We start from the raw sequence: 13,563 nt of genomic DNA, 5'->3' as shown, positions 1-13,563 counted from the left end.
GTGGTATCTCAGTTCAGATAGATTTATACCCTTCTCTTTCCATAGTCTCACTAAAGGTGGCAGCCACACTGTGCTACGGAGTAAGTCTTCCAGAAAACGTAGAGATGCCACACCGTGTGTACTCTAGATGCAGTATTGGGTTTCCTGAGTTGCACCTCCTGTTGGGACAGAAACAAAAGCAGCCCAGTTGCAGGCTGCAGCTACACAAAGCAGTAGGAAGTTTGTTTGCTCATTGCTGTTCATGGTTCTGCCAAAAAAAGGATTTATCTTGAGGCGTCAGTAAGATACTATATACACACCTCTTTCAGAGGCTTGGCTGGATCCAAATACCTGTTGCTGTCACCTCTTCACAGGCCCCTTTATGGGATGGTCAGCTCCTGAATATGTAATCTGCTAAAGCATATGCAGCAAAATTGTAAATTTTCTTCACTTCATATTACTTTTGTCTTTGTGGTATGACATTTTCAGAACATCTTTACAGATAGAGTTTAACTCTTTCTTTTATTCAGCTCATTTTCAGAGATGCCCCTTTAGTTCCATCAGGATTTAATACACGTTGAAATTCCCTTTCAAAAAGTCCAAAAGCTTCTGTTTACTATACAGAAGTCTTTGAGCTTTCAAAATACGTCCTTTTAAATGTAAATGATTCTTAGAGAGAGTCTTTAAATTTATGTGGTCATCAAAGAAGGTATTACCTCTTCTTAATAACCTTTGGAAAGGTGGTTGTCGTCTGAGCATCAGGGTCCACAGGTCTCAACTGTCAGCCCAGGACTCTCCAGGAGTCAGTATGTTCTGACCTGCCTCCCAGTGATCGGTTAACAGTCACTAGAACTCAAAGCTCAGCTCAGCAGAGGATGCCAGTCCTGGGATCTGACTGGCAAAGCTCTAAGGTTCCTGACTGGTTCCCTGCTTCTATTTAAACCAAGCAGAGGAACAGGAAGTCATTTGTGGAACTGGAGTGTTCTCTGCATAGGACTGCCTCCCCTACACTACCTGATCCTGCTGCGTGGCTTTGACCTCCTGATATCCTGAACCAGCCTGCTACTTGACCCTGACTTCCAGTCTGCCCTCTGTCTTGTCTCAGACTCTGATCACCTGGTAACCTGACTCTGCCTGGCTCCGGACACCCAGGCGTGAAAGTAAAGCCAAAGACTTACCAATATGGGGGCTGGCTCCACACTCCATCCCTTCCATGCTGCCTGGCCCATGCCGCCCAGGGTTCCAGCAGTGATTTAAAGGGCCCAGGGCTCTGGCCGCTGCCATGGCAGCAGCAGTGGCCAGTGGCCAGAGCTCTGGGCCTTTCTAAATTGCTGGCCCCGGGGCTGCTGCTCCTTCCCCTCCCCACAGCGGCAGACAGGGGGGCGGGGAGGGGGAGGGACAATGACATTAAAGCACTGCCGCAGGGTCCTTTGCTGCAGCAGTGGTTTAAAGTCAGCTGGGTATGGGCCAGTACTGGCAGCCACTTTTTATCAATACATCGTACCAGCCCATACCGGCTTACTTTCACCCCTGCTGACACCTGACTCCTGGTCTGGCCTTTGGCCTGTCTCAGATTCTTGACTCCTGGTATCCAGACCCAACCCATCTCCTGGCTCCTGACTTCTCTGACCACTAAGTCAGATCACTCATGTCCCAGTCGTGAAACTGAGTTTGGTCAGGAAGTTGTTTAACCATTGCCTGAAAATTAATTAATTCCCCAAGTAATATAAATATTTGATACTCAAGTGGCTTCTTATATTAGTAATCATTTATAAGATTACTTTATTCCACATCAGTACATAAAAGATATTACTACTCACACAGAATTGGTATCAGTAAATTGTCTTACATGGTTGAATTTAGATAGAACCCATTTGCAAGTGAACATCACAAAAGAAGGTTATAGCATCTTAAGCATTTAAGGAATAAACAATCTAAGGTTTCCACCTTTTAAGTGGAAATGTGACCTTAGATATAACCAAAATATTTCCCAGCTATACATATTTTCCTTAAAGTTAAACAAACGAATACTTTAGGCTATATAAAAATCAGTGTCCGCAAGAATATTTCCAGAATTCTTTGTATGGATTTCAGACTGAGGTTTTTCTCCTTGAAGAGAGGAGGGAGGAAAGAAATAATGACAAGAGACTCCTGGTTCAGCTTTTGTGGCCTTGATACATCCAGAGTCAAACATCATTTTTCTTTCAGATACTAGGAAAGGTCTATCTTCAGATCCCAGTCGAAGGGGGAGGAAAACCACTGTTGTGTGTTCACACTGAAAGCTGCTTGCGCAATAGCATGTTCACACTTGCAGCACTATTTGGAGCGGTGCACTATGGGCTTGTGGCTTTCATGGAGGTGCTGACCACAGTGGAACACTGCATTCAGGCTCGGGAAACAAGCACTGAGTGGTGGGTTCACATCTTGATGCACGTCTGGGATGATGAGCAGCGGCTGCAGAACTGTCACATGAGGAAAGCCACATTCATAGGACTGTGTGATGAGCTTGCCTCAGCCCTGTGGCGCAAGGTCACGAGGATGAAAGCTGCCCTGTTGGAGAAGTGCATGTGGAAACTGGCTACTCCAGACTGCTACCCATAGGTCGCTAACCAGTTCAGAGTGGGAAGGTTGACCGTTGGACTCTTGTTGATGGAAATGTGCAGGGCCATTAATCGCATCCTGCTCTGAAAGACCATGTCTCTGGGCAACATGCGTGACATTGTGGATGGCTTTGCACAAATGGGCTTCCCTAATTGCTGAGGGGTGATAGACGGCATGCACATTCCAATTCTGGCTCCAGACCACCTAGCACATTAATTGCAAGGGGTATTTCTCAGTGGTTCACCAGGCGCATGTGGATCATCTCTGTGAATTTTAAATGTAACATTTTACAGAAATAGTATGTTTGCAACACAGAAAACACTGATTCAGTGCTTTAAAACACAGCCAGTACTCACACACCTGTCACTAACTTGCTGACCTCAGGCAAACACACATGAGCCACAAGACCCCCACAGCCGCAGGGACAGGGTGAATCATTGTTTCCAGACCCTCCTGTACACTGGGCACATGGCTTTTGGGGAGAGCCAGCACTATATGGGGGGCCTGATAATCATTCCTGTCCTCACACTTTCCACAGGATGGAAGATATTGTCTGTTACAGCTATCCCCTATTCCATTTTGTTTCTTACAGCTGTCCCCAGACTCCATTTTGTTTTCTGTTCTCCTGTGGCCGCCCTTCCCTGGCTGTTAAGTTGTTTACCAGGGCCACTGCCATTCTCAAAGGGAGGGCCCCTTAAGTTGTTTAATAAGAGCCATTGCCCTTCTCAAAGGGATGGCCACTTGTGCTGCGTGCTAAGTGGGACCACTGCCCTGTTCAAAGGGTTAGTCCTGTTATCACCTCCTTGAGCCTGGGCTTGGTGTAGGGTAGGCAATGTCCAGAGCTGCAAGACCTAATGTGTTTTTAAGATCCTGGGCATGAGTCATAGGCCTCATGTGCTCTTGAGTCACCTATTGCACAGGACTATGTCCAGGCATGTCTCTGGGCTTACCTTCAGTTTTTTTCCCTGTGCCCCCTCCCCTGTGACAGAGGGAGCCTATCAGGATTACTGGCGGGGAAACTGCCCAAGTTTGCCTTTAAAACCAGACATTTTTGAAACACACCTCAGAAAGGTTCCTGCATTGCTGCCTGGTCTGATCAGCCAGGGGTTCTGGGGGGTCCTTTCTCCGCTCTCGTTTTATTTTTGAGCATACCCCCGTTTTTTGAATGCCCCCCCCACAAAGAACGAATTGCTACCTGAGAGATCTCCTGATTATTGAAACTGTACCGAGCCCTCCTTGCCTCTTCTGATGTTGCTGCTGCTTCTGCCTTTGCTGCTGCCTTGGGGACTGGTAAGAATCCCTCTGTAAAACTTTCTATACTTTTATTTTATTATTTTAGCTGCTGGCTCTGTTTCCCCAGCACACAGACTCAAGCTAAACCTTGGTCTGTGTCTTAAAACCTCTCTTAAACTCCAGGGCTCTTTGCCGCTAAAAATAAGTTTGTGCCGCTGCTAAGCTCTGCTCCTGTGGGCGTTGCCTTGGGGCTCTCTGCTTTCAGCTGTATCCACCGCTGTAGCCACCATCCCTTGGCTTCCTTGGGAGCTGGGTCCTGGACACATACCACTCTGCCCTCTGTAACCTCCCCATAGCATAAGGTGCACCATAGGTCTTGTTTTTTTTAGTTTAATAAGTCATAGTTTGTTAAGATTGTAGAGCTCGTAAGTTTCAACTGCCTCTTATAGTTTACTGTTTTGTTGCTCCGTATAGTTGCTTGTTATAGCTTTGCTTAGAATTGTGATATTTGTTGTTTTGCCTAGTCGTTGGTTAAGATAGATAAGGTTTTTTGCTGCTTAAATTCGCCTTCCTGCTGTCCCAATCTCTCCCTGAACTTTCCCGTGTCTGTTTTTCCCCAGCTCCAATCTCCCTCTCTGTGTGCTCCTCCGTGTCTCCCTGTTATAACCCTTTGCTGCTTTTCCCCCGCATCTGCACTCCCTCCGAACTTCCCAACTCCTTGCTGCTTCCCCCCCCGCGTCTGCATCACCCTCCAAACTTCCCAAACCCCTTGCTGCTTCTCCCCGTGAAACTTCCCTAACCCTTTGCTGCTTTTTCCCCCGCATCTGCACTCTCTCCGAACTCCCCAAACCCCTTGCTGCTTCTCCCCCTGTGAAACTTCCCAAACCCTTTGCTGTTTTTTTTACCTTTGTTTTTGGTGTCCGCTTGTTGCTTAAACCTCTCTCTAGCCCTTCTTTACACTTCTCCGCTGCCCCTCCCCCACCGAAGATCACCATCACACTGCTCCGTTGTCCTCACCCTGCAGGGCTTCAGAGTCTCTCGCTGCTTCCAGCCGCTCGTCTGCATATCACTAATCACTCACTCCCCCCCCTCCTGTTTCTTGACCCAGCCTTTATATTGATATTGTATTGTTGTACTGTAACTCACATTTAACTTGTAATTATAACACCCCATTGGTTGCCTCCACTTTTCTAATATACTTTGTATTTACATTGATGCCACTGTGTTACATTGTGTATCTAGCTATTAACTCATATAGAAGCTACCATTTTATCTTGCATTTCTTTTGGGTACGCTTTGCATTTCCACACTGCATCTAGAGTTGCTTATTGACTGTACTGTATCCCATTGTGCTGAACCCCACTTGCTGTAGCCCACTATTAGAACTCCCTACACTGTTCAATAAGAAGAACCCCCCCCATCGTTGTCTATTGTAAACACCCTATACACCCCATCCCATCGTATTTCATTATTAAATTCCCACCACTTCCTTTTTTTTCCTTTAATAAAGAAATTAATTGGAACCCCAGCTATGTGGTAATTGCTCCCCAAGATCCCATATACCTGCAGGCAGGGACAGATATCTCACTACTTTCCACAGAAATTGAGGGACGGTCTTCTTCAAGCCTGTAGCTTCCGCCTTCAACCCTATGTGGCTCCCCTGTGTGCAGCAATGGTCCCCCTCCCCCTACTGTGATGGCACAGAGGCACAGGAAAGTTACTGTTAATGGGGCAAGAAACAAAGCAGCTCTGCCGAGGAACCTGCGGCAGCGGATTGCCCAGTATCTTCACGAGAGTTTCCTGGAGATCTCTGAGGGAGATTCCTGTGAAGTGATGGAGTCTATCAACAGCCTGTTCTGTTGTTCAGAATAGGCATGCCGTGGGAGACAAGCCTGCTTTCTGCAACCTTCCTTCCCCCAACAAATTGCTTCAGCAATTCCCCAACTCAGATCCACTTACCAGAGGCCTCCTCTCCTGTTTGTGCTTCGCCAAGATCTGACTGCTGTGACTGGCTAGGCTCCTCTGGGATAGAAAAGAGCTCCTGGATGCATGCATCTCTGGCCTCCGAGCCATCCTCTGCCTCTGGGTCCTCCTCCCCCTCTTCGTCCAAGATTTCCTCCTCCTGGCTTGGTCCACTCTTGACTGGCACGTGAGCCAATGAAGTATCCACAGGGGCCTTCACAGTGGAGGTGGGTTTGTCATGGAGTATCACGTCCAGCTCCTTGTAGAACTGGCAGCTCATGGGCGCAGCACTGCAGCGGTGGTTTGCCTCCTGCGCCTTTTGGTAGGTGTTCCACAGCTCCTTCACTTTTACCCTACACAGCAATGTGTCCCAGTCATGGCCCCTTTCTATCATGCATCGTGAAATCTGTCTGCTGGTATCATAATTCCTATGGCTGGAGTACAGCTGGGACTGCACAGTTTTCTCTCCCCAAATGCCAATGAGGTCTAGCAGCTCGGCATTACTCCAAACAGATCGCCTGGTGCATGGAGCAGACATGGCCACCTGGAAAGATGCGCTGAAACCACTGCACGCATCACCGAGCAATCAGGAAGGGGACTTTCAAATTTGCGAAGGAATGTATGGGGTGGGGATGAGGGTTGGTCACCTGAGGGCAGGGCAGTAGAGTTCAAACCAATGACCAGAAAGGTGAGAACAGGCATTGTGGGACAACTCCCAGAGACCAATCCCAGCGCTGTAATCGCCAGTGTCTACACTGGCACTGTCATGGTGCCAATCTGAACCTTAGAGTCCAAAAGTTGGGTACCAGCATGAATTCCCCTAAGCTTAGTTACCAGCTTAGATCTGATACACTGTCACCACCCAAAAATATATAGTGTTTTGGGTCACTCTGGTCCCCCCAAAAACCTTCCCTGGGGACCCCAAGACCCAAATTCCTTGAGTCTTACAACACAGGGGAATAAACCATTTCCCTCCCCTGCTCTTCCCCTCCAGGTGTTCCCTCCCTGGGCTCCTGGAGAAAGAGACAGATTCAAGCTCCGTGAATCTAAACAAAGGGATTTCCCCTTCTCCCCTCCCTTCCCTGTTAAGTACAGACTCAATTCCCTTGAGCCTCAACAAGGGGAACAAATTAAACAGGTCTTAAAAACAAAACTTTTAAGAAAAAGAAAGAAAAAAAAGTAAAAGTTATCTCTGCAATTTAGATGGTAAAAGTTACAGGGTCTGTCAGCTTATAGAAACTGGAGAAAAAGCCTCCTCCAGCAGAAATACAATTTAAAATACTTCCAGCCAAATACACATTTGCAAATACAGAAAACAATCAAAAGACTATAACTGCCTTTTTTACTAAATACTCACTATTCTGAATATATAAGAGACTGTAGCAGGGAGATTGGCAAGAAACCTGGTTGCACGTCTAGTCCCTTCCAGGACCCAGAGAGAACAAAGCAAAACCCAACAAACACAAACAAAGGCTTCCCTCCACCAAGATTTGAAAGTATCTTGTTTCCTGATTGGTCCTCTGGTCAGGTGTTTGGTTCCCTGTTTGTTAACCCTTTACAGGTAAAAGAGACATTAACCCTTAACTATCTGTTTATGACAGGCACTGCAGCGCTGTAGCCCCGGCGCAGAAAGCTCTACGCCTCTTGGTGGGATGTGTGTGTTTTGGTTTTTTTTTAAGAGCACTACAACTGCACAGTTTCTGCGCACTAAGTGGCTTGGCAGTGTGTACACCTCAGAAGTTACAGCGCAGAAAGCTGCTTTACTATGCAGAAACTTGCCAGTGTAAATGAGGCCTAAATGACATCCTCTTAGTCTCAGAAGACAGGTCTATTTGCCATAGTCTTTCTACATAACCATGTCTTTTGAATTTGGAACCATTTGGTTCACTTCTTTTGCACTTCCTCCACTTCTATCACACCAGTTTTGAATAAGAATAGTCTAGATGTGACTCCACAGCAATCTGTTAAACAAAGCCAGCAAAGTTTCCATTATCAGTGTTTAGTATTCTGTCTAGACATAGTACACATCCAAGAATTTTTCCAGATGATGATGATGAAAGATGGGCTGGCATCAGAGCACAGAGGTAACTACTTAGAGGTTACAGATTGTTTAGGAAGGATCTGTTATATTGTTGTTAGAGATTAGTCAGGATAACTTTGAACCCCAATGCATATCTGGTGTCTATTGACGTAAATGATGCTTATTTGCTTTTACTGTGTGGAAATATTTGATTTGTTTGCACAATTAGAATAGTTGCATGTTTAAATGTAAGTACATAATTGTTCATGCTTTTTTCTGTCTGGACATCCAGAGCCTTTGGTTTTTAATTGACCTGTAAAGTCCATCTTCTCAACATTTCAGACATTCATTCATTCAGCCAGTTGCAAATGAAGATGTCTTCTATGTGATTCACCAAATCCCATTCCCCCCCCATCCCGCAGCACATTGTTCATCCTGGCTTCGTTCTTCATCCTGCCTTCTCTGTTAACTAGCATGTCACTATCATTTATAAAGGCATCAATCTGCATGTTCTATCCTGAGACACAATTTTCCAGATCAGTAATGCTGAGGTCCAAGAATAGTGAGTTAGGGATTTTTAAATCAATTGTTAGCAGCATATGCTGAAAGAGTTCAAAGTTACTGAAAAAGAGAGAGAAATTGTATTGAATTCAAGCAAATGGCACTCCCATGTATGGCACAGAGAGATGGATGATGAGCCAGCAGAATTAAATTCAGTGGGCTCAAAGTGAAAGTGCACAAATAGTGTAAATTAAGCCCACTTGTGTACATTTGATATTTTTAAAGGTTTAAATCAGCTGTGCAGAACAAGGCAGCTGTAAATCCATGATACAGTGGGTGGACAAGTAAGAATGATGTGACAGACAGGCTAAGTGTGTTGCACAACCTGGCTTACAGAAACCAATAGAGAGCTGCTCACTGTCACAGCAGACAACACTTTGGACAGGCAGAGAAGTAAAACCAGAGGAACTGAAGCAGAAAGAGAAGAAGCAATCCTTGAAGCTGCTCATAATAAAAAAAAAAGTCAGAGTCATAAATATGATCCTGACTCCTGGTTTGCCCTCTGGCTTGTCTCGGGCTCTCCTCTCCTGGCAGTGACTGCCTACCCCCTGACATCCCCATTGCTGTGACATTCACAGCCTACCTGTGTTTAACTTAATTTATACTTTATGTCTGCTGGTTACTTTAAAAGTCAGGTGGTTTTGAGTGTATTGGAGTCCTTGTCACAACTCCTCACTAGGTACCACCTCCCATTGGTCTGGGGAGGAGGAGTTGAAACTTCTTGATTATCCACAGTTATAATGAGAGCCCAGAGTCTTAGCACTGACTTAGAGCAATCTTCAGACAACAACCCAATTAGGGTGTTTGAATGATGAGCCAAGTTAGCCTCATGGCTATACAAGTGGGAACTGAATTTTGTTACTGAATAGATTGTGGCTGTAATGCCACAGCCCTGAGTAGATGACAGCATTGCACAGATGTCCAGACATCAAATCCATGAGGTGTTCACAAGTGTGACATTAACAGTATTCAAAGTTAGATGACACAATATTGCATAACTTCTGTACCACACTACTTATGTATATTGTAGAGATATATATATGAGAGAGAGCGAGAAAGAGAGAGACAGACAGGTGAGACACAGGTATTTCAACATCTAACACTAACGTTCTGTTCAATAAATACATAGCAGCTATCTATGCTTAAACATACACAATAATGATTTATGTTCCTTAAATTATGTGACATTTTCCAATGCATACATCTGTTAAAAGCCTGAAGACATTGACAAAAATGATTTGTGTTAATTCATGAGTTCTAGCTATAAGGTATCTATTTAAACAAGGAATTTAGCATGTAGGTTTTATAGTTGCAGTGAGGCCATCTTGTGTTATACTGCAGGGGTAAGAGTGTGCTATGGGGGATGGAGTGCAGGAGGAGCTACATATGTTGTGAGCCATACATGTAAGCAGCTGACACTTATGAATCTTCATCACTCCTTTTGCTACTTCAAAATGATTTTTTATACACTAAACGGTGCCAGTTCCCTGATATGGTTTTAACTGTAGTAACTTTTGGATTTGTAAGGGATGCAGTGGCTGTTGTACAAGTCACAGGCATTCCTCTTGTTCTTTAGAGACACTTATTGGAAGCTGAAGCTGTAAATGATGAGGGGAAAGTGCTTATATGACAAAGACGGCAGTTTCTTAGACATACGTATCATCACAAAGCAGTTGGGAGAGGAGGTGCACTGGGGCCATTACTACAACTAGCTCCAGTGGGATCCATGTAACACAAATGAGAAAAAGTTGATCCTAAGAAGGGCTGAAAGCAGGAACCGCTAAAGACATCAAATGTACTATAGAAAAGGTTATACCCTGTGGTACAGTAAGAATGCTGTTATATTATCTAGGGCTCTGTGAATTATTTAAGTATTTGTAGCCAAATGGAAACTGAAAAAAGCCCAAATATTTATACAAATAATAAAAATAAGTAAGAAATAATAAGTAGAATAAATTGCTCTCTTTACTTGTGTTCTAGCCTGTCTGTCAATGTACACTCTCTCTACATTGCAAGACAAATTGTCTTTCATGCCTGATGAACGGAAATGCAGATATGACCCTTTGACCACAAACCAGTTACCAGTAAAGTCCACTGAGCACCACTGAAAGCTGTCTTATTTACTTTTTAAAACAAACTTACTGCAGCAGATTTACCTTGTCCCTGTCTTATTTTCTGTTATTTTGTGGTTTAATCATTAAACAGTTCATACACATCTGAGAGTTTGTTTATAGCTTGGTACAACAGATTCAAAGGGATTTAAATTAAATTAATCACTTTCCTCAATGCCATTATAGTTATGGCCTGGAGAATTGCTGACTACTTTGACCTTTTTATTGTATAGCAGGGAAATTATTGGCTGTTTAATATAATACAACCAGTACAACAGAAACTACCAGACATCATGTCTTTGAAGACAATAAGGGCCTACTCTATGCTTAAGAGAAACAGACAGAAGGAAATAGGGGGAGCTGACGATCCTATTTTTCTTCTTGGCCTCTGTCAAGTGATTTATTTTTGTGCACAGGAAGGTAAACATCATCTTCTGATTTTCGTCCTTTGAGGGAATGAGTAATGTGTTACAAATAGGATCCCTATATAATGAAATCTTTTTGTTTTCTTCCAGCAAAAACTTCACTACTGGTCAGATTCAGATATGATAATCTGGAGTATGCACCACTGAAATCACTTGGATCAGGTCATAGGTGCATTCCACTTTCATTGATTTCCTAGAATTTGAACCCTCTTATACCAAGTCTGAATTTGTTTTGTGATTTAGCTGTAGCACCAGAATTGCAATGTGCCCTTTGTGTGTTGAGGTAATTTCACTTCACTATGACTGAGGTTTCTCTCTGTCTGAGCTCACTGTAAGACACTGCACTAGTAATAACTATATACCATTGCTGGGTTTAATTCAGTCAGCAAAAATTTTTATTTGGAAAAAAACCTCTAAAGTTGATATCTGGTTAGGGTGAATGTTTCCATTAGCATGCAGAGTATAAAAGGAGTAACATATTATTCTGGATGCTCTGTAATATGAGCTTGATGCCCTATGTGAACTGTGACTGGCATATGTGCATGGCCCACAACAGTAAAAGCCAAATACTGTCCTTCCTGCTGATCTCCCTTGCTGAGCTTGGAACAAGGTGGGTTTGGGGGTTGTGGAAGGAGAGGAAGGAGTCTGTCCTGCACAGAGCAGCTTCAGGACCATAGTCTCTCCCACACGTGTGCCCCAGTACTCTAGGTGACAATGCTGCCTGATGGTGGATCCATTGGCCTCTCTGCTCCTTCTTCTCCTGTCCCTGCCCTGCTACTCATGTCTTGCTGTGCATGGATATGCAGGGAACCTTTGCTAAGCTGGGCTCCATGTCCCTCCCTGTAAATCCTACCTGCTCCTTATCCCTCCCTGTAGCAGAATGTGCTCTTGCAGTCACTGCATCTAGTGAAGGAGCAAAATTTGCCCTGAGTGATTATGTGTGTGACTGTTTCTCTTAAGGCAAGGGCAGCTCTTTGATTAGAAGTTAAGGTTTGGGGGTCTAATACTTTTCTCCTATTAATTTTCCTTGCTTTGATGAGGCAGCTGTTTACACCACAGCAATGACTAATTCCAATGCCTTCAGCTGAAATCAAAGCAGGCACTGTAAATTAACAATCCTAGTAACAACTGAATACAATTTTAGTCTGAGAGGCTCTGCACAGAGAAGATAGTGGGAAAAGTCAGTGGTGAGATCTGTGAGCACACGTGACACACTGAATTCAGAAGGCTGCATGTGAACAAGAGACTTCTCAGCAATCCCAGCACACTGGGTAACAAAGGAAGGCAGTAAATGGAGCCTCTGTAAGTGTGCCAGTTCTGGTCAGTCCCTTTATTTAAGAGCCTTGCACACTGGCAGGATAGGTCTGCAAGTGTGCTGTAAAATATTTGTAGGTGCAGAGAAGAAATTGTTCTCTCCGTGCAGATTCCAAAAGCCCAGTAATTACTTTCCAATCCCCTACAAAAATCAGGCTTACCTGAAATGAAGCATTATAGAATCCATCTACCCCAGAAAGAGCACTGCTATTTTCTTTCAGCTCCATGTGTGTAACTTGGATAGGGATTTCTACCTCTTTGTTTAAAAAGGCAGGCTGGCAGCAGCACTTCGTTAATCTAACTAGTATTCTGTTTCTATTACTTACAGTTTACCTGTGACCACTCCCATCCTGTTACTTCATGGCCCCACCTTCTAGCTCTTTTGAAACATCCCCCTGCACATAAAGGCAGGGTGAAGCAGAATTCCAAGCTTATTAAAATGACAGAAGGATTCATGCATGCAACAAGGGATTGCCTTCCTGAGTGATCCAAAAGCAAAACATGTATTTTTACATAGCTTTCGTTCACTCACACACCGAAAGCATGTAGTGCACAGAAAATCCTCCTCATCCAGATCTTTGAGAGGCAGCACTCATTTAATCTTTTGTGATGCTTGTCTTAAAATGTCAATCAAAATCTATGAAAATATCCGTTTGCAGCTATTGAAACAAATAATTAATAAAAATAGTCAAAATAGCCAGAGACCTAGGATATTAAAAGGCTTGCTTTTCAAAAGATCAGGCCCTGGGATAATGTACAGTTGTGTGCAATTGCACGTTTAAGTGGCATGCACTGTGAATGTAGTTGTACCTGCAAATTGAGAGGACAACTTACGCCAACTGCCTCCCAGAGTGTAGTGTAAAGGGTGATACCAGACACCTCTGTGTTCTTAGGGAACCAGGGTGCAGTATCCAGCCTGACTCATGAAAGACACCCCGTTCCCCCAGCCTCTGCTTAAACCAAAACCCATCAGAGGAAAAAAAACTTGCAGAGAGCAGTGAAGGGCGTTGGGAGACACACCTAGACCCCTCCTGACAAGGGTGACAAGATTAAGACATCTCCATTAGCATACAGAATGGAGAGCAGAGACGACTCCCCTAACCTCATCTGCATGAAAGATGGGACAGAAAGACATCTCAATTTACATACAGAATGGAGAGCAGAGAACCGCACTGAATTCTGGGACCAGAAAAAGCAAGGAAGCACTGCATCATGGGAACCTCTGCTCCAGATGCTAATGAACCTATGTCTGCACACACCCAGCTCAGCAATTATCAGACCAATTCTAGTAATGAATCCTTAATTGATATCCAAATAGTGAAGCCGCCTAGTTGCATTGTGAGCTCCCTGGAAGAAA

The 13,563-nt window shown here is 44.2% G+C and overlaps 1 protein-coding gene across 4 annotated transcripts in view; it reads right to left on the bottom strand.

The window, feature by feature from the left end:
* SLC28A3 (solute carrier family 28 member 3) overlaps window positions 1-12,511 on the bottom strand; it is a 70,504-nt gene extending 57,993 nt beyond the window's left edge. For 3 of the 4 annotated variants that reach the window (XM_050945776.1, XM_050945778.1, XM_050945777.1), the window contains exon 1: window positions 12,368-12,511. In XM_050945776.1, coding sequence (XP_050801733.1) covers window positions 12,368-12,433 — 66 coding nt within the window. In that variant the 5' untranslated portion in view covers window positions 12,434-12,511. The remainder of the gene's footprint in view (window positions 1-12,367) is intronic. The other variant, XM_050945779.1, reaches the window with a different exon arrangement.
* Between the last annotated feature and the right edge of the window lie 1,052 nt (window positions 12,512-13,563).

Source organism: Gopherus flavomarginatus, chromosome 3, assembly GCF_025201925.1.
Source record: "Gopherus flavomarginatus isolate rGopFla2 chromosome 3, rGopFla2.mat.asm, whole genome shotgun sequence".
Taxonomy (NCBI): domain Eukaryota; kingdom Metazoa; phylum Chordata; order Testudines; family Testudinidae; genus Gopherus; species Gopherus flavomarginatus.
Note: the sequence above shows the minus strand (reverse complement) of the source record. Positions and strands in the feature narration are given on the sequence as shown.